General features: G+C 42.8%; 1 protein-coding gene across 6 annotated transcripts in view; it reads left to right on the plus strand.

Annotated features, from left to right (window-relative positions):
- The first annotated feature begins 414 nt into the window (after positions 1–414).
- MTMR1 (myotubularin related protein 1) overlaps positions 415–21,535 on the plus strand; it is an 88,564-nt gene continuing 67,443 nt past the window's right edge. For all 6 annotated transcript variants that reach the window (XM_053917618.1, XM_053917621.1, XM_053917619.1 and 3 more), the window contains exons 1-2: positions 415–710; positions 9,180–9,285. In XM_053917618.1, coding sequence (XP_053773593.1) covers positions 571–710; positions 9,180–9,285 — 246 coding nt within the window. In that variant the 5' untranslated portion in view covers positions 415–570. The remainder of the gene's footprint in view (positions 711–9,179; positions 9,286–21,535) is intronic.

Consider the following 21,535-nt stretch of genomic DNA (forward strand, 5'->3'; position numbering starts at 1 on the left):
ATTCTGTTAAAATTGAAGGAAAACAAATCATTTTTAATTCTTGAAATTCCCTGAACTTTTTTTTTAACCTGTATCTCCATAGTCAATCTGTTAGTTTCCTGAGCACAGCACGTCTGCATCATCCGTTTGTAGATTTCGACCCCAAGTGGCTTGGGCGTTGTCCAAGTTTCTGAAGCCAGAGGGTCTCTGCATCCAGTTCCAGTTTTGGGGGCGAGCTCAGGTAGGCTCAGGCAGGTTGGCGGGGGCGGCCGGGATCGCAGAAGCAACTAGACGCCCAGCCTTAGACACCCGAACCGAGCCCTGCTTCGGAACCCGCCACCCTGCCACCCCCCCCCCCGCCACACCCCCCCCCCGCCACACACACACACACACACACACACACACCCCGCGCGCGCGCGCGCGCGCGCGGCCTTGTGGGTAACGCGGGGCCGCCAGGTGACAGCTAATGGCGGCGACCGCCTAAGCCGGCAAGCAGCAGATCAGGCCGCAGGAGGCACGCGGCGGGACCTTCCAGGCGCCAATCTGTTCCCGACTGCGGCTTCCCCCCGGTGGCAGCGGTCTCGCCGCACCATGGACCGGCCGGCGGCGGCAGCGGGCAGCGAGGGCGCCGGGGGCCCGGGCCCGGGGACGGCGGGGGGCTGGAGGCCCCCTCGGGTCCCGGGGGTCCCGGCCTCCGGCTCCCGGCAGCCCAGCTTGGAGACCCTGGACAGGTAAGCGGGGCCCGGCCCGCCGAGGCCTCCCGCGACCTGACTCCCGAGGGCCCTTCGTGAGCCTCAGCCGCCCCCTCTGCGTTCGCCAGTCGGAGGCCCGTGTGTGCCAACCCCTTCCTTGGCCCCCTATTGGGTCCCCCACCTCTGGGGGCTCTGAACCCCCTCCCAACATCCCCGGCCCCTCACCTGGCTCACTTCCGCCTTTCGCGCCGAAGCTCCCCACACCCCTGAGGGGTTTTGCAGATGTCAAACCATTTCCAGTTCCACCTCCTACTGCGTCTCGGCTGACATTGCTCCAGCCTCAAATCACTGGGGAAGACATTTCACCCCGGCTCTCTTCTTGTAGAGTGACCTTGCCTCCAGTGGTTTCAAGACCAACATATCTCAACAGCGCTATGCTTGGGGTCTTTGATGTTGGGGTTGGGAGTGGGGACTAGGGGGCAGCACCCCGCAGGTGTCGGGGCTGTTTCACCTGGAGGCAAAGATACTCTGATTTGAAAAATTGGGATGGAAAATGGCCATACTGCTCCTGATGCAGAACATAATCGTTTACTTTCAGTTCTCCACTCTTGAAAGGAACCAGTTTGTTGTTTTCGTGAACACGTCAGCCTCCTGCTTCTTACACAGTTTCAGAACTAAGAACCATCCCTTTAGAAGCATAAACTGACCTTGTCCAAATGGGAGGGCCACCCTAATGCCCCCAGTGGAAGGAAAGGATTATCCCACTTCCAGAATATCCAGTATTACCACCTCTTGTCCATTTCACTGACAACAGAGTGCTGTTAGGCAAGAGAGACAACTCCATCAGGTTCAGATGTTCATTCTTGCCTGGCTTAGTCACACTACCAAACAGAACTTTTGGGACTTTCCAAGGCATGGGAACAACAAGAAACACTTCCTTTGTTTCTACCCCAGTGTAATTACAGTGTATTTTAATACATTCATCACCCAAGTTATCAGCTCCAGTGATAATTAATCACAGCTAAGACAGAACTTTGGAATGGCCAGAATTGCACTCATGGATACTCTGTAATGTCTGAGGGCTTGGAGTCAGAGAATATTTGCTCTCTTATAGTCAAGTGGAGAAGACAAATCAGCAGTTTAAACTGAATGTGATAAATGCTAGGGTATGATGAACATGGAAGCACTCTGGATGGGTTATGTGTGGGAATCATCTGAGAAGCTTTTTAAAAAGAACTCTACATGGCCAGGTGCCACTCCTGAGGCTTCTGATTCAGGAGGTTTGGTGAGAGGCCCAGGAATTAGTATTTTCTAAAAAGCTTGCAGCGTCAGTTGTGATCCACTACATTGTGGAAATACGGACATGGGGTACTTGATTTATTTGTTAGTGGTCAGGGAGTTGACAAGTATGGGCAGTAAGTGAGAGCCTTCTGAGGAAGCTGACATTTGAACTGAATGGTGAATAATGAGAAGTTAGCCAGAGGACAGGGTGGGGAGGGCTTTGGGGTCATTGGAGTGGAATGTGCAGTCACAGGTGGTGCTGGATATGGGGAACTGGTAAAGGAAAAGACTTGAGGGAAGGCAGGGGCCAGATCTTGAAGGGGCATGTGTGCCTTCCTAGGGAATTATGCCTTTATCCTGTGGCACAATGCTTCTGGGGGTATAGTTCTGTATAACCTGCCATAGAATCACCTCCAGTGCTTGAGTCAAATTCAGATTCTTAGGTCCCCCATAAATCTAGTCCATCTACTTTTGAGGTGGAGCCTGGAATTGTGCATTTTAAAAACCACCTGTGCTACATGAGGTGGGCTATGTGGTCTCTTTTGCCTAAAATGGTGCTGGTTTACCAGTTGGGCCAGTGTAATTATTTTTTAAAAGATCATATTTACTTTTAGAGAGATGGGAAGCAAAGGAGAGAAAGAGAGGGAGAGAAATATCAATGTGTGGTTGCCTCATTCACACCCCCTACTGGGGACCTGTCCCATAACCCAGGCATGTGCCCTGACTGGGAATTGAACCGGTGACCCTTTGGTTTGCAGGCCCATGCTCAGTCCAGTAAGCTCCACCAGCCAGGGTGGGGATAATTATTAATAGTGTTCTCCTTCAACTCACAATAATGCCTTGGTTTGGACGAGAAATGATGTGGTCATCCTAGTTGTAGGGACCACAGAAGGATTTCTCTCAGGTGAGCTACAGGATGGGACTGACATTTGAGAACGATTGCTCTACAGTAATATAGCAAATGGACTGGAATTGGGAAATCTTATGTAGCAGATTATGGAAATGCTAATCACTCACTGTCAGGCCCTGTGTTGCGCGGAAGGTATAGCAGGAAACAGACACAAAGCCTTGCCCTCGAGGGGCATATGTTCAGTGGGAGAAAGACAAAAAATCAAGTGAAATGTGTTTTCTATCAGATGGTGATAAGTGCTAGAGGGGAAAGTAAGTTGGGAAAGGGACGGGAAGTGTTGGGGATATGTACTTGGAGAGTGGTTGGAATTTTATGTAGGGTGGTCACGGAAAGCCTAGCTGAGAAAGTAAGATTTGAGTAATGCCCCTAAAGAGGTGAGGAGTTCAGTCATACAGATGTCTGGGATGATTGCATTGTAGGCAGAACCCTGTGCACCCTGGGGTGGGAGTTTGAGTGAAGTGTTCAAGGGTCAGCAAGGAGACCAGTGTGACTAGTGGACAGGGGGCTAGGGAGAGAGCAATAGGGGACAAGGGGCAGGGGGTCACAGGGGCAGATGGTGGAGAGTCATGGGGAGCCATCGAAGGTCTTAGAGCAGAGGAGTGACATAATCTGATGTAGATTTCAGTAAATTCTCCATGGCTGCTCTGTGGACAACAGACTGAAAGGGGAAGGGGTTGAAGCAGAGACTAGCAGGCAGGAGGCTAATGCAGTCAAGCAAGTGAGTGGATAATGGTTTAAAACGTAGCAGTGGGGTGGAGGAAGGAGAAGTGGTCAGATTTGGGATACAGTTTGAACAAAACATCCAGGGTAGAGCCAATAGGGTTTGCTGAAGATTGGTTTTTGGGCAAGATAGAAGAAGAATCCAGGACAATCCCAAGATTTCTGGCTTGTAGGAAGTGGTATTGTTGAGATGGAGAAGGCTTTAAGTGAAGCAGTTTAAGAGACTGGCAGCCTCTCAGCTGTGGATATATCAGTTATGAGACACCAGTTGTATGCCCTAGAGGCAGTTGGTGTATATGAACCTGGAGTTTAGAGGTGGTGTCTGGGCTGCAGATCTCAATTTGGCAGTTATCCATGTAGAGATGAGGCTTAAATTCATGAGGCAGGAGAACACTGAAGAATGATGGGTGTCCGAAAAGGAAACTGGAATAGGAATTGAGCAAGGTAAATTCTCATGATATCAGATGTGAGAGTGAAATGTGGGGTGGGCTCCAGTGTAAATCCCAGCTTTCAAGCCCGGGAGCGGCTGCTGGGTTTCTCCCTAATTTAGAAAACATGGGGCAGATGCTGGTTCAGAATTGGTTGAGTTGGCAAGGTCTCTGGGACCAACCAGTGGAGATGTCTCCTAGGATTATGAGAATCTGAATTCAGAGGGAGAGTCCAGATTGGAGAAACAAAGCTGGGAGGCGCCCAAGTGGTTGTTGATACCTGGCGTGTGGAGGGAAATTTTACATACTAAAGAGAAGACATGGGGGAGAGGAGACATGACTTCCCTTCTCAGATCTGTCGTTCACAGTTCTGATGCACACTCTTAAGAGTGACTGTGAGAGTGGAACCTGGCTCTCTGGCTGGGATTCAGTCCCACCCTGTGGACTGTGGGGCCCTCCCCTCTCTTCTGAATACTGTACTTCTCTTAATGATGTCATAGCTTGTGGTCCTGCAAGAGGATGTGGCTTGCTCAAGATCACAGAACTAGCAGGTGACACAAACAGGACTCAATCCAGGCCTCCTGGCTACCTGTCTACTAAACCATGCTGTGCATAAGTTTGTTGGTCAGGATGCTTTTGGTTGCAGGTAACAAAACACAAAGCATTCTAGGTTAAGCCAAAAAGGAACTGTCTTTTTCATGGTGCACATGGCCATCACAACATTTGGAGCCACAGTTGCAAACAGTTGTCAGGGAACACCCTATCTGTTGTTTCTTTCTTGTCTTACTCTTTATCTTTGTGGGTTTCTCAAGGCGGATGGGGTGAGGAGTGGCCTTCAAGGGGCTGGGGTAGATCCACACTACCCAGGGTCTAAGAGAAAAGCTTTCGATTAGCCCAGCCTGGGTCACTTCCCTTAAAGTGGGGTCAGGAGGAGCAAGGGGTTAGGTACTTCCCTTCCCCCTCTCCCATAGAGGCCTATGAAGTGTGGGGGGTTCCCAATAGTAGAGAGAGTTGTCCTTATCAGAAGAAGGAGGAAAGGTTGCTGAGAAAATAGTAAAAACAGGTCATCCATGGTGGGTAAGCGGGCAGGTTCCTACTATTAGATTTGCAATCAGGGCTTGGTGCTGGCAGAGAGAAGGCCACACAATGAGAAAAGTATGCTATAACTGGGCAATAAAGGTTACTTAGCCTTTGAAAAAGGAGACAAATCCTTCCCTTTTCTGTCCTTCTTCCTCTTAGTTAGAAATTGTGGCAGCTGTGGCTGGTGTGGCTCAGTGGAGAACCAAACAGTCGCTGGTTCGATTCCCAGACAGGGCACATGCCTGGGTTGTGGTCCAGGTCCCTGGTAGGGGGTGCACAAGAGGCAACCACAAATTGATGTTTCTCTCCCTCTCTTTCTCTCTCCTTTCCCCTCTTTCTAAAAATAAATAAATAAAATCGTTTTAAAAAACATACTCTCATAAAAAAGAAATTGTGGCAAATGAATTGTTTTTAAATATATTGTATTGATTATGCTATTACATTTGTCCCATTCCCCCCCCCTTTATTTCCCTCTGCCCTGCACACCCCCTCTGCCCTGCATTCTCCCCCCCCCGCTTTAGTTCATGTCCATGGGTTGTACATATAAGTTCTTTGGCTTCTACATTTCTTATACTATTTTTAACCTACCCCTGTCTATTTTCTACCTACCCTTTATGCTACTTATTCTCTGTACCTTTTCCCCCTCTCTCCCCTTCCCATTCCCCCACTGATAACCCTCCATGAGATCTCTGTTTCTGTGATTCTGTTCTTGTTCTAGTTGTTTGCTTAGTTTGCTTTTTTGTGTGTGTTTTTGTTTTTTTAGGTTCAGTTGTTAATAGGTGTGAGTTTGTTGTCATTTTACTACTCATATTTTTGATCTTTTTCTTAGATAAGTCCGTTTAACATTTCATATACTAAGGGTTAGGTGATGATGAACTCCTTTAACTTGACCTTATCTGGGAAGCACTTTATCTGCCCTTCTTTCTAAATGATAGCTTTGCTGGATAGAGTCATCTTGGTTGCAGGTCCTTGCCTTTCATGACTTCGAATACTTCTCTCCAGCCCCTTCTTGCCTGCAAGGTTTCTTTTGAGAAATCAGCTGATAGTCTAATGGGAACTCCTTTGTAGGTAATTCTCTCCTTTTGCTGCTTTTAAGATTGTCCTGATCTTTAATCTTGGGTAATGTAATGATGATGTGCCTTGGTGTGTTCCTCCCTGGGTCCAACTTCTTTGGGACTCTGAGCTTCCTGGACTTCCTGAAATTCTATTTCCTTTGTCAGATTGGGGAAATTCTCCTTCAGTATTTTTTCAAATAAGTTTTCAGTTTCTTGCACTTCCTCTTCTCCTTCTGGCACCCTATGATTTGGATGTTGGAATGTTTAAAGTTGTCCTAGAGATTCCTAAGCCTCTCCTCATTTTTTTGAATTCTTCTTTGTTCATTCTGTTCTGGTTGAATGTTTCTTTCTTCCTTCTGCTCCAAACCATTGATTTGAGTCACAGTTTCCTTCCCATCACTGTTTTCTCCCTGTACATTTTCCTTTATTTCACTTTTCATAGCCTTTATTTTTTCCTGTAACTTGCAACCATATTCAACCAGTTCTGTGAGCATCCTGATTAGCAGTGTTTTGAACTGTACATCTGATAGGTTGACTATCTCTTCATCGTGTAGTTGTGTTTTTTTCTGGAGCTTTGATCTGTTCTTTCATTTGGGCATTTTTTTTTTTTATCTCAGGTGCCTGTTACGTAGAAAGGGGCGGAGCCTTAGGTGTTCACCAGGGTGGGGTAACCCATGTAGCTGCCTTGTGATGTTGTATGTGGGGGAGGTGTCCAAGAGGGAACAATGCTGGTTGCTCTGCTCTCTGCTAGTCAGTTTTCAGTCACTTCCTCTGCAACCCCAAATCAAATTGGGACCTTCTGGTGCTGATTCCTGAGTGGGTGGGTTTGTGTACGTTCTAGGACACTGTGGGTCTCTCCAATGAACCCTACTGTGAGGCTGGGAGTTTCTCCTGCTGCCCCACAGGTGTTTTCAGTCAGAGGTTTTGAGGCTTTATTTCCCCACACTGGAACCCTGGGTTGCATGGTCTGTCTGGCTCCCCAGTTGTTCCTCCCGTTTTATCCAAACACAAATGTGGGACTGCCCGGTCTGCAAGATGCCGCCTCAACTGCTCTGCCCGCCGCCACCTTGCCTGCCCCAGTCCTCCTGTTCCGTCGCCTTGCCGTGAATCCTTTCCACCTGGCTGCCTGTCTCTGCCCCTTCTACTGGTCTGGATGAATGTTTCTTCTTTAACTCCTTGGTTGTTGGACTTTCATACAGTTCCATTTTCTGTCAGTTCTGGTTGTTTTTTGTTTCTAAATTTGTTGTTGTCCTTCTTTTGGTTGTGCGAGGAGGCACAGTGTGTCTACCTATGCCTCCATCTTGGTAGGAAGTCTGGAATTCTTGATGTATCATAGGAATTTCTGCCCATTCAGTAAATGTTTTTACTTATATTTTTCAGTCTCATAACCACTGAGCTATCTTGGGCAGAGACTTCAATTTAGATCACTAGTAGAGAACACCAAACATCTTTATTTTACTATTTAGCCTATTTTACATACTGCCTAGGGAATCCAGGTTTTTCTAACTTTCTAATACATGAATGTGGATTTAATTAGTGATGAGATTTTTTAAAGCCTGGAACATTCTTTACAGTGAAAGCTACCTGCAACATAAGCTTCCATAAGCACTTTTACCCTTTTTCTTGATTTCTTCAGTGCTTTGACCAGAAGAGAGAGAAACCAGGCCCTTAGGGGCCATTTTTTATTTCCCTCTCTGCCTAGGTTGCTTATGTGGTCCTTAAATTCAGGACAGCACAGCCTGACCACTTACCAGTCATGTGATTTTGGCCAAACATCTGTAAGATGGATCACTATGAGGCTGGGGTGAGGCTGTATTTGGAAATGTGTTGAATACTTTGGAGCACCATACAAATGGAAGGTGCCATTTTCATTGCATTTCACTGTTCTCATATGAGGCAGTGGCTAGTATCTGTGGTCCTGGCCTCTGTTTTGCTTTCTAGCTCAGTCAGTTGGCTTCTAGTGATTGTGCATTGTCTGGCAGGATAGCCCTAATGGAGCTGTACGCAGTCTTGCCACTTTCTGATTGGGCATGTCCGCTCTGTGCCTCAGTTTTCTCATCTCAGATACAAGTTGGCTATTCCCTGTTCTGTCTTCTTATCACACTGTGGTTGTGAGGCTCTGAAACAATAACGGACTGGAAGAGCCTTTTCTAAGTCATCAAAGCCCTTATAGAAATGTGAGATAACATTATTACTAGACACAGAATGCCATTTTTCTATTCTGTTCTTTTACAAAATAACATAATCAACTTTGCTCTGTTAAGAGTCACTTTCATTTACTCAAACTTACATTATTTCCTAGATTTAAAACTACCAACATGAAACTGATTGAATGTTTGAAAAGCATATGATGTAAGATAAATATTTCACTTTAGAATTAATGTTCTGTATACATCACATTAAGAATATCCACTCTATATATACAGGGTTTGGCAAAAGTAGGTTTACAGTTTTCGTATGGAAAATAATACAAGAATGAACTGTTTTGGGTACTTATAACTGTAAACCTCCCTTTGCCCATCCCTGTAATTCTAAGGGTAAAATTCCATCAAATGATAGGGAATAACTTGCTTAGAATATTAAACTTAAAAATAAGTTATTGATTTATTTAAAATCAACCTGGAAGCTAATCTTACTTCCTAGTTGTTAGTATTTCAGTTTTTTTTAATATTTTTAAGAAGATTTTATTTATTTAGTTTTAGAGAGAGAGGAAGGGGGGAGAAAAAGAGGGAGAGAAACATTGATGTGTGGTTACTTCTTGTGTACCCCCTACTGGGGACTTGGCCTGAAACCCATGCATGTGCCCTGACTGGGAATCAAACCCGAAACACTTTAGTTCGCAGACTGGTGCTTAATCCACTGAGGACACCAGCCAGGGCCAGTATTTCAGTTCTTATATTAAATGTAAAGGTAACTAAATAGTCTAATAAAAGTTTGTCTGAAGATAGAAATGTACTTATATCCCCAGTCAGTTCCCATTTTTCTCACCAAGAGCCTATGTCTTAAAATATTTTAATCACACTATTTCTTTTAGTCCCACAGGATCACATGTTGAATGGTGTAAACAGCTTATAGCTGCTACAATTTCTAGCCAGATATCAGGTTCAGTGACATCAGAAAATGTATCCAGAGATTACAAGGTAAGTGGCATTGAGTCCTTAATTCATTTTCAATATGCTAAGTAGCCAAGAAGCTTTGCAATTTGAATTGAAGTGAGACTTTGGCCCCTTGTTGCTGGACAACCATTTGGTTGGGAACAAGGCTGAAAAGTTCTCAGGAACTCTAGAAGAGAAATTTTACCAGGAATTTAGTACATGTGGTCATAATTTTATAATTAAGTGGAAAAGCTGTCTTTAGATTATAATCATTCTTTTAAAAATTCAGTTTCATTTTTTGAATTATTATGTATTTTATTATATTATATATTCTATTTTATTATAATAAATACCTATATCTTCTTTGTTAATATTCTGAATTTCAGAAAATGTCTGATGTATAGTGTATCTAATGTCATAATTTGTTACTGTATTTAGGTACTACCTGTGAGTATTCAGCATTAACATATGATAACAGAATGTAAAAATTTTTCAAAATCTCAAGAATATTTTATAGGCCACCTGATTTTTGTAGTCCTTATTGAGTTAACAAATATCTTTTTGCTTATTTTAAAAGTTGGATTACCTGTTTATTCTAAAGTTAAAGAGTGAAAAGCTCCTAGTCAGCAGAGAGGAGCTGCGGTTTCCTAGCATGATCATGGAACTTAGCAGGTGCTCAATAAATATTTGTTGAATCAATTAACAAATAAAAAAACAGGTGCTCCATCTTTTAGGCTAAATATTAACTTTGTTTAAATGTCAATAAACTATTAACAGGTACATTAAATGAAACCATGTTTACATTTTAATCATAATGTTTGCTTGAAATGAATTTTCCATATATTATAGTCATTTTTGCCTGCTATAAGAGATAATTGATTTTCACACATATGTGCTAATTACATTTAGTATTCCAGACTACTCTGAGTCAACAGTCTCTCAAAATCATGGCCCTTGCCAGGCATCAAGTCTTACAAAAAAAGAACTACAATAACGATCCTAATTCATTCCTAATAAGCTGTTCCTTGTTTAAGTGCACTGGCGTAAGTACCTCTTTAGCTCATAATGTAACAAGTACAGAGACTGACTCAAGAAGCTATGTAATTGAGATTTGGCTGTCATGCTATACTTGCTTCATCCAAGCCGTTGGATACTTTTGATTACACCTACTGAAGAAAAGCATGGCCGTGCATTAGTAGAAATTGGATGATCTGCCCAGCCAGGAGAGTGACAGTATATTCCTTAATGGGTTTCCCTGCTATTTGGTTTTCATGTTTGCACACATAGGAGCAGCTGGGGCTCCCAGTCCTCAAAACCCATTGGGCAAATATGCCACCTCCAGGTAGGAGAAACATCTGCTGCATCACCAATGCCTGAATAGCTGGTCACTGAGCAGCTACTGACCCCATTGGTCCCAGTCGCCCTATTGCCCCTACTTTAGTTGAAAAACTGCCCTGCTGAGTGGAGAGGCTCAAGGACCCATATTAGCAGAGAATAGCTGTCAGTCCTTGGAGTGATTTTCTGTATGGACAACTATGAGTTAACTGTAATGTTTTCACTTGGTTGAATTTTTGTTAGTGCTGTGTGGATTCTATAAAAGATTGAATATTGACTGTGTGCATAGCTTTCTAACCTCTATGTTAATAGATCAGTCTGAGTCTGTACTTAAACATGAAGTAACTAAGTTATTTTTCAATTTTAGTCTATTTACAAATTTTGCATAGCACAATTGGCTCATATTGGAATGGTTTAACAAATGGTATTCACAAAAAATAAGGCTTTTCTATATTTTATAAATTGAATTTTAAGTATCTACATTAGATCATAGCTAAAGCCTTTAATGAGTTATTGTAAAACAGTATGTCTTATAATTGTCTTTGTTATATTTGCCCTGTAGCCAAGTCTGCAAAGTTGGCATTAAATTTATTATTCAGGAGTTATGTGTTTTTGAAGGAGAGAGTTTTTTAAAATAATAAATAATTTTATTCTGAACCATGAGGATAATTTTATATGCTACTTATAAAGTAGTTCTTAAAATCAGCATAACCAAGATGGGCCTTTGCGACACCTTAGAGCCATTGCATGGGGTTTTCCCTAAATGTCCAGATACAATTTCTTGAGGATTTACTTTGTAGTCATCAGTCAGTAATATTTGAAATTATCTATCATGCAAATATCTTATCTGAAATACTTGCTCAATTTGGGGGTTAATTTGTCATAGCTTAAACTCAAAGTCTGTAATTAAATGGGAACAAATGTTTATATGGAACAGAGTGCTTGTATCTTGATTTGAAATGCTGATTGTCTTCTGAGTTATAGGCTGCTGAGAGTGGTTCCACATCATCATCCTCATTAACCCAGTAGCACATATAGGACTCTATGGTTCTGTAATACTTTTTCACATATCATCCACTTAAGTCTTAAAACAACTCAGTGAAGTACCTTTTATTGTAATCATCATTGAACAGATGAGGAAATCAAGCCTCAGAGAGGTTACTTGACTTGCTTAATACCTTGCAGTCAGAACTGGGATTTGAACCCAAGTCATCCTACTGAAAAGCTAGAGTGAGTTTTAAAATTAGCACCCTGCCCCACCCACCATTTTTAAAGATGTGGCCCTTGGGTCTTCTTACATCAGTATTCATTGGAGTGCCTGCAAAAATGCTGCTTCCTTGGACCCCATCCTGCTGAGTGAATCAGAACCTCTGAAGGCAGTGAACTCAGTGCTTCATATCTTTCTTACATATACTAAGATTGGAAAAGCTAGGTTTCTGAGGTTTAGATCTGTTGAAATTGGTGATGGGACCATACATTTCTGCTACATGCTCATAAATCTGAATAGTTACCAATTTATGCTAGATTTGGGGGAATGTTTGTTTTATTATTTTCTCATATCATAAATTGACAGCTCAGGACCAGATCACCCAGAGTGTGCCAAGAATATCACTGATATAATATGAGATGAGTTTAGATAGTATGTCCGTGGACATGTTTTAATAGTTATATAATTATTTTAATGAGTCTTAGAAAAACTAGCACATCAAACTCGTCTCCCCAGTTAAAAAGTTTGTCCTAGAGGCCTGGAACTTTATAGTCTGTTTTGTTCACCACTGTGCCTCCAGCATCTAAAACAGTGCCTGGTACCAGCAGGTGCTCAATAAATGTTTACTGGGTACATGAATGTGTGGTATGTATACAGCAGGTATTTGATAAATGTTTGTTAGACAGATAGATGGCAGTGAACAGAGAGGAGTTTCTGGGAATGGTTCAAGTACAAAAAGAAGAAACTGGGCACCGTGAGACACTTATAAGATGGAGACAGAAGTGACAATTTTGAGGGGGGATGTTGGGCTTGAGGTTGCCCAGGCTGAACCCTCACCAGGTGATACTGGTGTGAACAGGGCACCATTTTGACAAGACACAAGCACTGAGGATTTGAGCCAGGCACTTTCCAAGGACGGGGCTAGATTAGATGAAATAATACAATTAAGGATTGTACTGAAATATTCTTAGGAAATATTAGAAGTGACACAGTTGATCAGTTTCCATTGGTGGGAAAGTAGAACTAGGCCAGGAAGAGGCAACATGATGGAATAATACAAACAGTACTGGTTAGCTTTGTGACCTTGTGTAACCTCTGACTGTCAGTTTCCTTGTCTATAAGGATAAGAGAGTTTGGATTAGATTTTAAGTCTCTAAATTCCTTTATTTCTAGAACATTCTTAACTCTGTTTTGTCCAAAAGGATTTGATTTTGGCTAGCTTTTAGGAAATTAGGGCAATGGAATTTTAATATAATCATCCTGCCTCTGGCTCCATCGTCATTACCATCATCAGCTCTCTGTACTTCCCCTTTCTTCATCCATGCACACGTAGTAGCTAGATCTCTTCTTTAAATATTCTGAAGAAAAAGGAAAAATGGAGAGGGTCCTGTACTAAGTTTAACCCTTTAACAGATTAGTACAGTGATTAAATTCTGGATCCTCAACAAACTTTCCTGAAAGGCTTTGGAGGGAAGTGGAATGCAGAGTATGGAGAAGGCTTCATTATGCTTGAACTATATGTGTTTGTGTGTGCATGTATTCAGTCCTCACATACGATATGTTTTATTGATTTGACACGGAGAGAGAGAGACAGATAGACAGAGGCAGGCAGACAGACATCAGTGAGAGAGAAACACTGATCTGTTGCCTCCCATATGCACCCTGACTGGGAATTGAACCCTAAACCTTTTGGTGCATGGGATGACCCTGCAAACACCTGAGCCACCTGGCCAGGGCTAATATTTGTTGTTTTTAAAAATTTATTTTATTGATTATGCTATTACAGTTGTTCCATTCTTCCTCCCCTTTTTTCCCCTATACCCTGCACCCCTCCACCAACATCCTCCACCTCCTCAGTTCATGTCCATGGGTCATACATATAAGTTCTTTTGCTTCTCCATTTACTATACTATTCTTAATTTCCCACTGTCTATTTTGTATCTACCATTTATGATTCTTTTTAAAAAATATTATTTATTTATTTATTTATTTTTAGAGAAAGGAGAAGGGAAGGAGAAACAGAGGGAGAGGCCTGCAACCCAGGCATGTGCCCTGAATGGAAATTGAACTGGCAACCCTTTGGTTTTCAGACCCGTGCTCAATTCACTGAGCTACACCAGCCAGAGCCCATTTATGATTCTTATTCCCTGTACTTTTCCCCCATTCTCCCCCAGCGCCCTCCCCACTGAAAACTCTCCATGTGATTTCCATTTCTGTGAGTCTGTTCCTGTTATAGTTGTTTGCTTAGTTTGTTTTTGTCTTTCCTCTTTTCTTTTTAGGTTCAGTTGTTGATAGTTGTGAGTTTGCTGTCATTTTACTCTTCATAGTTTTGATCTTCTTATTCTTAAATAGGTCCCTTTAACATTTCATATACTAAAGGCTGGGTGATGATGAACTTCTTTAACTTGACTCCTTTAACTTGATTTTATCTGCCCTTCCATTCTAAATGATAGCTTTTCTGGATAGAGTCATCTTGGATATAGGTGCTTGCCTTTCCAGACTTTGAATACTTCTCTCCAGCCCCTTCTTGCCTGCAAGGTTTCTTTTGAGAAATCTGCTGATAGTCTTATGGGCACTCCTTTGTAGGTACCTTATTTTTGGACTATAAGACGCACTACCCCACCAATTTTGGGGGGGATGAGGGTGCGTCTTACAGTCCGAATGTAGCTTACCTGGCTTGTGGCGGGGGTAGCGGTGCAGCGGGGTTTTGTTTTGTTTTGTTTTTTTCCTCTTTTCCTCCTTTAAAACCTCAGTGCATCTTATGGTCTGAGAAATATGGTAACTCTCTCCTTTCCTCTTGCTGCTTTTAAGATTATCTCCTTATCTTTAATCATGGGTAACTTAATAATGATGTGCCTTGGTGTGTGCTTCCTTGGTTCCAACTTCTTTGGGATTCTCTGAGCTTCCTGGACTTCCTGGAAGTCTATTTCCTTTGCCAGATTGGGAAGTTTTCCTTCATTGTGTTTTCAAATAAGCTTTCAATTTCTTGCTCTTCCTCTTCTCCTCTGGCACCTCTATGATTCAGATGTTGGAACATTTAAACTTGTCTTGGAGGTTCCTAAGCCTCTCCTCATTTATTTGAATTCTTGTTTCTTCATTCTGTTCTGGTTTGATGTTTATTTCTTCCTTTTGTTCCAAATCGTTGATTTGAGTCCCAATTTCCTTCCCTTTACTGTTGCTTCCCTGTGTATTTTTATTTCTCTTTTCATAGCCTTAACTTCGTCCTCTATTTTGCAAGATACTCAAGCATCCTTATTACCAGTGTTTTGAACTCTGCATCTGATAGGTTGGCTATCTCCTCATCGCTTAGCTGTATTTTTTCTGGAGCTTTGATCTGTTCTTTCATTTGGGCCATATTGTTTTGTCTCAGTGCACCTGTTATGTTATAAGGGGAAGAGCCTTAGGTATTTGCCAGGGCGGGGCAACCTGCATAGCTGTGTTGTGGTGCTGTATTTCGGGGAGGGGTCCAAAAGGGAACAATGCTACTTGCTCAGCTCTTAGCTGGCTTTCAGTCACTTCTGCTGCTACCCACAAGCAAATTGGGCCCTTCTGGTGCTGATTCCCGGGTGTGTGGGCTTATGTATGTTCTAGGACCCTGTGGGTCTCTCCAATGAACTCTCCTGTGAGGCTGGGAGTTTCTACCGCTGCTGCAATTCCCAAGGATTTTACAGCCAGAGGTTTTGAGGCTTTATTTCCCCTGGTTGGAACCTTGGGTTACGTGGTCTGTCTCGTTCCCCAGTTTTTCCTCCCAGTCTATTAGCACGTGAATGTGGGACCACCTGGTCCACAAGCCTCTGCCTTGCCCACTCTGTCCGCCAACTGCTGCCTTGGGTCCTCCAGCCACCCCCTTGCTGTGCGTCCTGTCTGCAGTGGCTTCCTGTCTCTGCCCTTCCTACCAGTCTGGATGAATGTTTCCTCTTTAACTCCTTGGTTGTCGAACTTCCATACAGTTCGATTATCTGACTGTTCTGGTTGTTTTTTGCTTTTAAATTTGTTGTTGTCCTTCTTTTGGTTGTGCGAGGAGGCAAAATGTATCTACCTGCACCTCCCTATTGGCTGTAACCCAGGGCTAATATTTCTTCAATTGAGTACTAGTCTATGAAAATAGAATCTTCTCTGGCTGAGAGCTGAGCAAGTGGCATTGTTCCCTCTCGGACCTGTCCTCCACATACAGTACCACAGCGCAGCAACGTGGGTTGCTGCGAATACCTAAGGCTCCTCCCTTCACTATATAACAGGTGTGCCAAGACAAAACAATATGGCCCAAATGAAAGAACAGATCAAAGCTCCAGAAAAAAGACAACTAAGCAATGAAGGAACAGCCAAACTATCACATGCAGATTTCAAAACACTGGTATTCAAGCCCTGACTGGTGTGGCTCAGTGGATTGAGCACTGGCCTCCAAACCAAAGGGTTACTGGTTTGATTCCCAGTCAGGGCGCCTGCCTGGGTTGCAGGCCACGTCCCCAGTATGGGGTGCGGGACAGGCACCCACACGTTGATGTTTTTCTCCCTCTCCTCCTCCCTCCCTTCCCCTCTCTCTAAAAATAAATAAATTCTTTTTAAAAAACCCAAAACACTAGTAATCAGGATGCTTATGGAAATGGTTGAGTATGGTCAGTCACAAAATAGAGGAAAACGTGAAGGCTAAGAAAAGTGAAATAAAGGAAAATGTACAGGGAACCAAGAGTGAAGGGAAGGAAACTGGGACTCAAATCCATGGTTTGGTATAGAAGGAATAAATAAACATAGAACCGGAACAGAATGAAGAAACAATAATTCAGAAAATGAGGAGAGGCTCAGGAACCTCTGGGACAACTTTAAACATTCCAACATTCAAATCATAGGGATACCAAAAGGAGAAGAGGAAGAACAATACATTGAAAATGTATCTGAAAACATAATGAAGGCGAACTTCCCCAATATGGCAAAGGAAATAGACTTCCAGGAAGCTCAGAGTGTCCCAAAGAACTTGGACCCAAGGAGGAACACACCAAGGCACATCATAATTATATTCCTTAAGATGAAACAGAAGGAGAGAATCTTAAAACCACCAAGAGAAGAGGAGACAGTTACCTACAAAGGAGTTCCCATTAGACTATCAGCTGGTTTTTCAAAAGAAACCTTGCAGGCAAGAAGGAGCTGGAAAGAAGTATTTGAAGTCCTGAAAGGGAAGGACCTACATCCAAGATTACTGTAACCAGCAAAGCTATCATTTAGAATGGAAGGGCAGCTAAAGTGCTTCCCAGACAAGGGCAAGTTAGAGGAGTTCATCATCACCAAGCCCTTATTATATGAAATATTAAAGGGACTTTTCTAAGAAAAAGAAGATCAAAAGTATGAAGAGTAAAATGACAGCAAACTCACAGTTATTAACAACCACACCTAAAACCAAAACAAAAGAAAACTAAGCAAACAACTAGAACAGAAACATAACCACAGAAATGGAGATCACATGGAGTGTTATCAATGGGGGATTGGGAGGGGGAGAGAGGGGGGAAAGGTACAGAGAATAAATAGCATAAATGATAGGTGGAAAATAGACAGGGGGAGGGTAAGAATAGTGTAGGAAATGTAGAAGCCAAAGAACTTATAAGTATGACCCATGGACATGAACTATAGGGGTGGAATGTGGGAGGGAGAGCGTGGGCAGGATGGAGTTGAGTGAAGGGGTGGAAATGGGACAACTGTAATAGCATAATCAATAAATATATCAAAAAAAGAAAAAAAAAGACTTTTATAAATGAGATCATACAGTCCATGACCTTTTGAGAGTAGTGTTTTTGTACCCAGTGGTGTTTTTGTTCCCTTCTCTCTGTTCTCTGTATTCTGCTATTGACAAAATTATAGAAATGGAGAACAGATTAGTGGCTAACAGGGGCTAAGAAAGGAAGGGGCAGGGAGAAAGTGCATGTGGCTATAAAAGGACAACATTTGGGTCTTGTGGTGATGAAATTATTCTGCGTCTTGACTGTGTTAGTATCAGTATCCTGGTTCTGATATGGTACTATGGCTTTGTAATATACTACCATTGGGGAAATCAGATGACATGGTACATGGTATGGCATCTCTCTGTATTGCAAGTGAAATAAATTTAGATTAACCTTTCTAAAAACTCATGATATATCAGAAGTATGATTTAAGTGAAACACAGTTATGCTATGATATATAAAAGCAAACACAAGATGAGTGTATTGTCATTGCTGAGCACCAATTCACTTCTATAAATGTGATGTGATCACATATTATTTCAAGGGGCTGGACTGGGATGCATAGAATTCATAGTAGGGGAAAGAGACACCAGAAAATATAGTATAAATTGGATTGTGGTGGCATTAAAAGGACAAGTAAACAAGGTATGGTGAGGGGAGGGGAGGGAATAGAGGAGGACATTATAGGCATTAGGTGTAAGGGACTTTATCACCCTCCTCTGGAAGGGGAACAGGTTTAGGTGGGGCCTTTTCCAGGTTAAGAGCATGGATGCTAAAACCAGCATGCTTAGGTTTGAATTTCCCACTCTACTGTTGCTGGCTCTATGACCTTGGGTAAGTTACTTCACCTCTTGCTGCCTTTGTTTCCTCATTTGTTATATGGGAATAATAGTAGAAGCTCCTTCCCTGGTAGCTGGGAGGGTTGAGCTTATGCCTAAAGCATTTACCACAGTGCCTGACATACAGTGGACCTTGTTGGTATTTGTATTACTGATATTGGCTGGGTTTAAAAACTTTCTGAAATAACTTTCAGACTGTTGGGGATTTAGGGCTGTCAACTATTGCCTCCTGAAGAATTTAGACAGGAGCCACAAAGATTTAGATCACAATAATTGATCAAAGCTGGCGTGGAGGGCCTGGCTCAGGTGTGAGGCCACACCGGGCCCTGAATTAAATACTCTCCCAAACACAATCCTGGACAACTTCAGCCTTTCCTTTGGGGCAGGGCCCACACAGGCCAATTCTTCATGGTCCAGGGAGACCAGGCTGTACCCTCCAGTCTGGCTGCCACCCAGATTGCAGAGAGCCCAAAAGGACAAAGGGGAGCATGCTGGCTCCCTTACCCATATCCATCCAGAGCAAATGGTCATCCCAAGGCCTCACTTCTTTAGTAAGGAGCACTCCAAAGAATAACTTGAATGGAACCTGAGGGCAGAGGAAGGGAGTTTTATACCCAAAAAAAACTATTATACAAATTTAAATGTTGGTGCTTCTCTAGAAAAAAAAATCACTGTTCCCCTCTCTGCTACTCACACCATACACTCCTAGAATACTTATGACACCAGATGTGTGTTTTTTTTCCCCCCACACCAACCAATTTTTCAACACCAGCAGGTATCCTGCAATTCAATTCAGTTCTGACACTGACTGGAGTTAGTGCAGATCCCACAGGTTAAGGGCTCAGTCCCATGAGACGGTTCCTCATATCAGATGCCAATAACAGGTAGTGGGTTCCCAGGACCCCACAACTTCTTCCAGGATTGCTACAAATTAGGGGTTCCTATGACCCCCTATTGAAATTGATCATTTGCTAGAACAACTCACAGAACTCAGGGTAACAATGAATGTTTACCAGCTTATTAAAGGATACGATAAAGAAAGATAAACAGCCAGATGAAGAGATCTATAGGGCGAGGTCTGGGAAGGCCCCAAGTGCAGGAGCTTCTGCCCCCACGAAGTTGGGGTGCACCACCCTCCCAGCATGTATTATAGATGTTTTCAATCCAGAAGCTCTCTGAACCCCATACTTTTGGGATTTTTATGGCAGTTTCATCACAAAGGTATGATCAATAAACTCATTTTCCAGCACCTCTCCCCCCATCTTAGGATGGAATTGGTGCCAAAAATCCCAAGCTTCTAAACATGGCTTGGTCTTTCCACAAACCCTCACCCAGTAGTCTATGCAGAATTATTCCATTAGAACAAAGACACCCCTACCATCCAGGAAATTCCAAAAGTTTTAGGAGCTCTGTGTCAGGAACTGAGGTCAAAGACCAAATATTAGAACAAAAGATGGCCATAGCATCCTTATTTACACGGAATTTAGGACCTCTGTGTCAGGAATGGGGGTTATTTCACAGTGCTTTTTCTTGATTTAGTGAAAGCCATTTTTTATTATAAAGTATATTTTATTGATTATGTTTTTACATTTGTCCCAATTTTCCTCCTTTATCCTCCCTCCACCCCCCCCCCCAATCCGCCAACCTTCCCTCCGTAGTTCATGTCCATGGGTTGTACATATAAGTTCTTTGAATTCTCTGTTTCCTATACCATTTTTGGCCTCTTCCCATCCATTTTATGCCTACTAATTATGCTTCTTCCCTATACCTTTTACCCCCTATTTCTCCCTTCCCCCTCCCCACTGAAATCCCTCCATGTATTGTACATTTTTCTGATTCTGTTCCTGTTCTAGTTGTTTGCTTAGTTTTTGTTTTCATTGTTTTTCTTTTTTTTTTTTAGGTTCATTTGTTGATACTTGTGAGTTTGTTGTCATTTTATTGTTCATAGTTTTTGATCTTCTTCAATTTCTTAGATAAGTCCCTTTAACATTTCATACAATAAGCGTTGGTGATGACGAGCTCCTTTAATTTGACCTTATCTGGGAAGCACTTTAGCTACCCTTCCATTCTAAATGATAGCTTTGCTGGATAGAGCAATCTTGGATGTATGTTCTTGGCTTTTGTGACTTCAAATACTTCTTTCCAGCCCCTTCTTGCCTATAAGATTTCTTTTGAGAAATCAACTGATAGTCTTATGGGAACTCCTTTGTAGGTAACTCTCTCCTTTCCTCTTGCTGCTTTTAAGATTCTCTCTTTATCTTTAATCTTGGGTAACTTAATGATGATGTGCCTTGGTGTGTTCCTCTTTGGACCCAACTTCTTTGGGACTCTCTGGGCTTCCTGGACTTCCTGGACTTCCTGGAAGTCTGTTTCCTTCACCAGACTGAAGAAGTTTTCCTTCATTATTTGTTAAGTAAGTTTTCAATTTCTTGCTCTTGTTCTTCTTCTGGCACCCCTATAATTTGGATATTGGAACATTTAAAGTTGTCCCAGAGCTTCCTAAGCCTCTCTTCATTGTTTTTTGAATTCTTGTTGCTTCGTTTTGTTCTGGTTGGATGTTTATTTCTTCCTTTTTTTCCAAATCATTGATTTGGGTCCTGGTTTCCTTCCTGTCACTGTTGGTTCCCTGAATATTTTGCTTTATTTCACTTTGGGTATCCTTCATTTTTTCTTTCATTTTGTGATCAAGCTCTATCAGCCAGGGTTTTGAACTCTCCGTCAGGTAGGTTGGCTCTCTCCTCATCGAGTAGCTCTCTTTCTGGATTTTTGCTCTGTTCTTTCATTTGGGCCCTATTTCTTTGTCTCAGCACACCTGATAAGTTGAAAGAGGGTGGGGCCTTAGGTATTTACCACGGCAGGGCAACCCTCCTTAATGCACTGCTGCACTGTCTTTTGAGGAGGGACCAGAGAGGGAACAATGCAGCTCGCCTGCTTGGCTCCAGCCCCACTTTCCAATGAACCCTGGTGTGAGACTGGGAGTTTCTCCCACTGTGGCAACCCCTGCCGTAGTCCACAGTGAGCTCGGAGTCTCAGTTTCCCATTCAGTCAGCCCCTCCCGCTTGGTTCTCTGCCTTGCTGGGGTTTCTCTCCATCGGCCCATCTCGCTGGTCTGGTTGGTCTAGTTGACTGTTTCTTTAATTCCGTGGTTGTCAGAGTTCCATGAAGGAAGGAAGGAAGGAAGGAAGGAAGGAAGGAAGGAAGGA

This window comes from Desmodus rotundus, chromosome X, assembly GCF_022682495.2.
Source record: "Desmodus rotundus isolate HL8 chromosome X, HLdesRot8A.1, whole genome shotgun sequence".
In the NCBI taxonomy this organism is placed as follows: domain Eukaryota; kingdom Metazoa; phylum Chordata; class Mammalia; order Chiroptera; family Phyllostomidae; genus Desmodus; species Desmodus rotundus.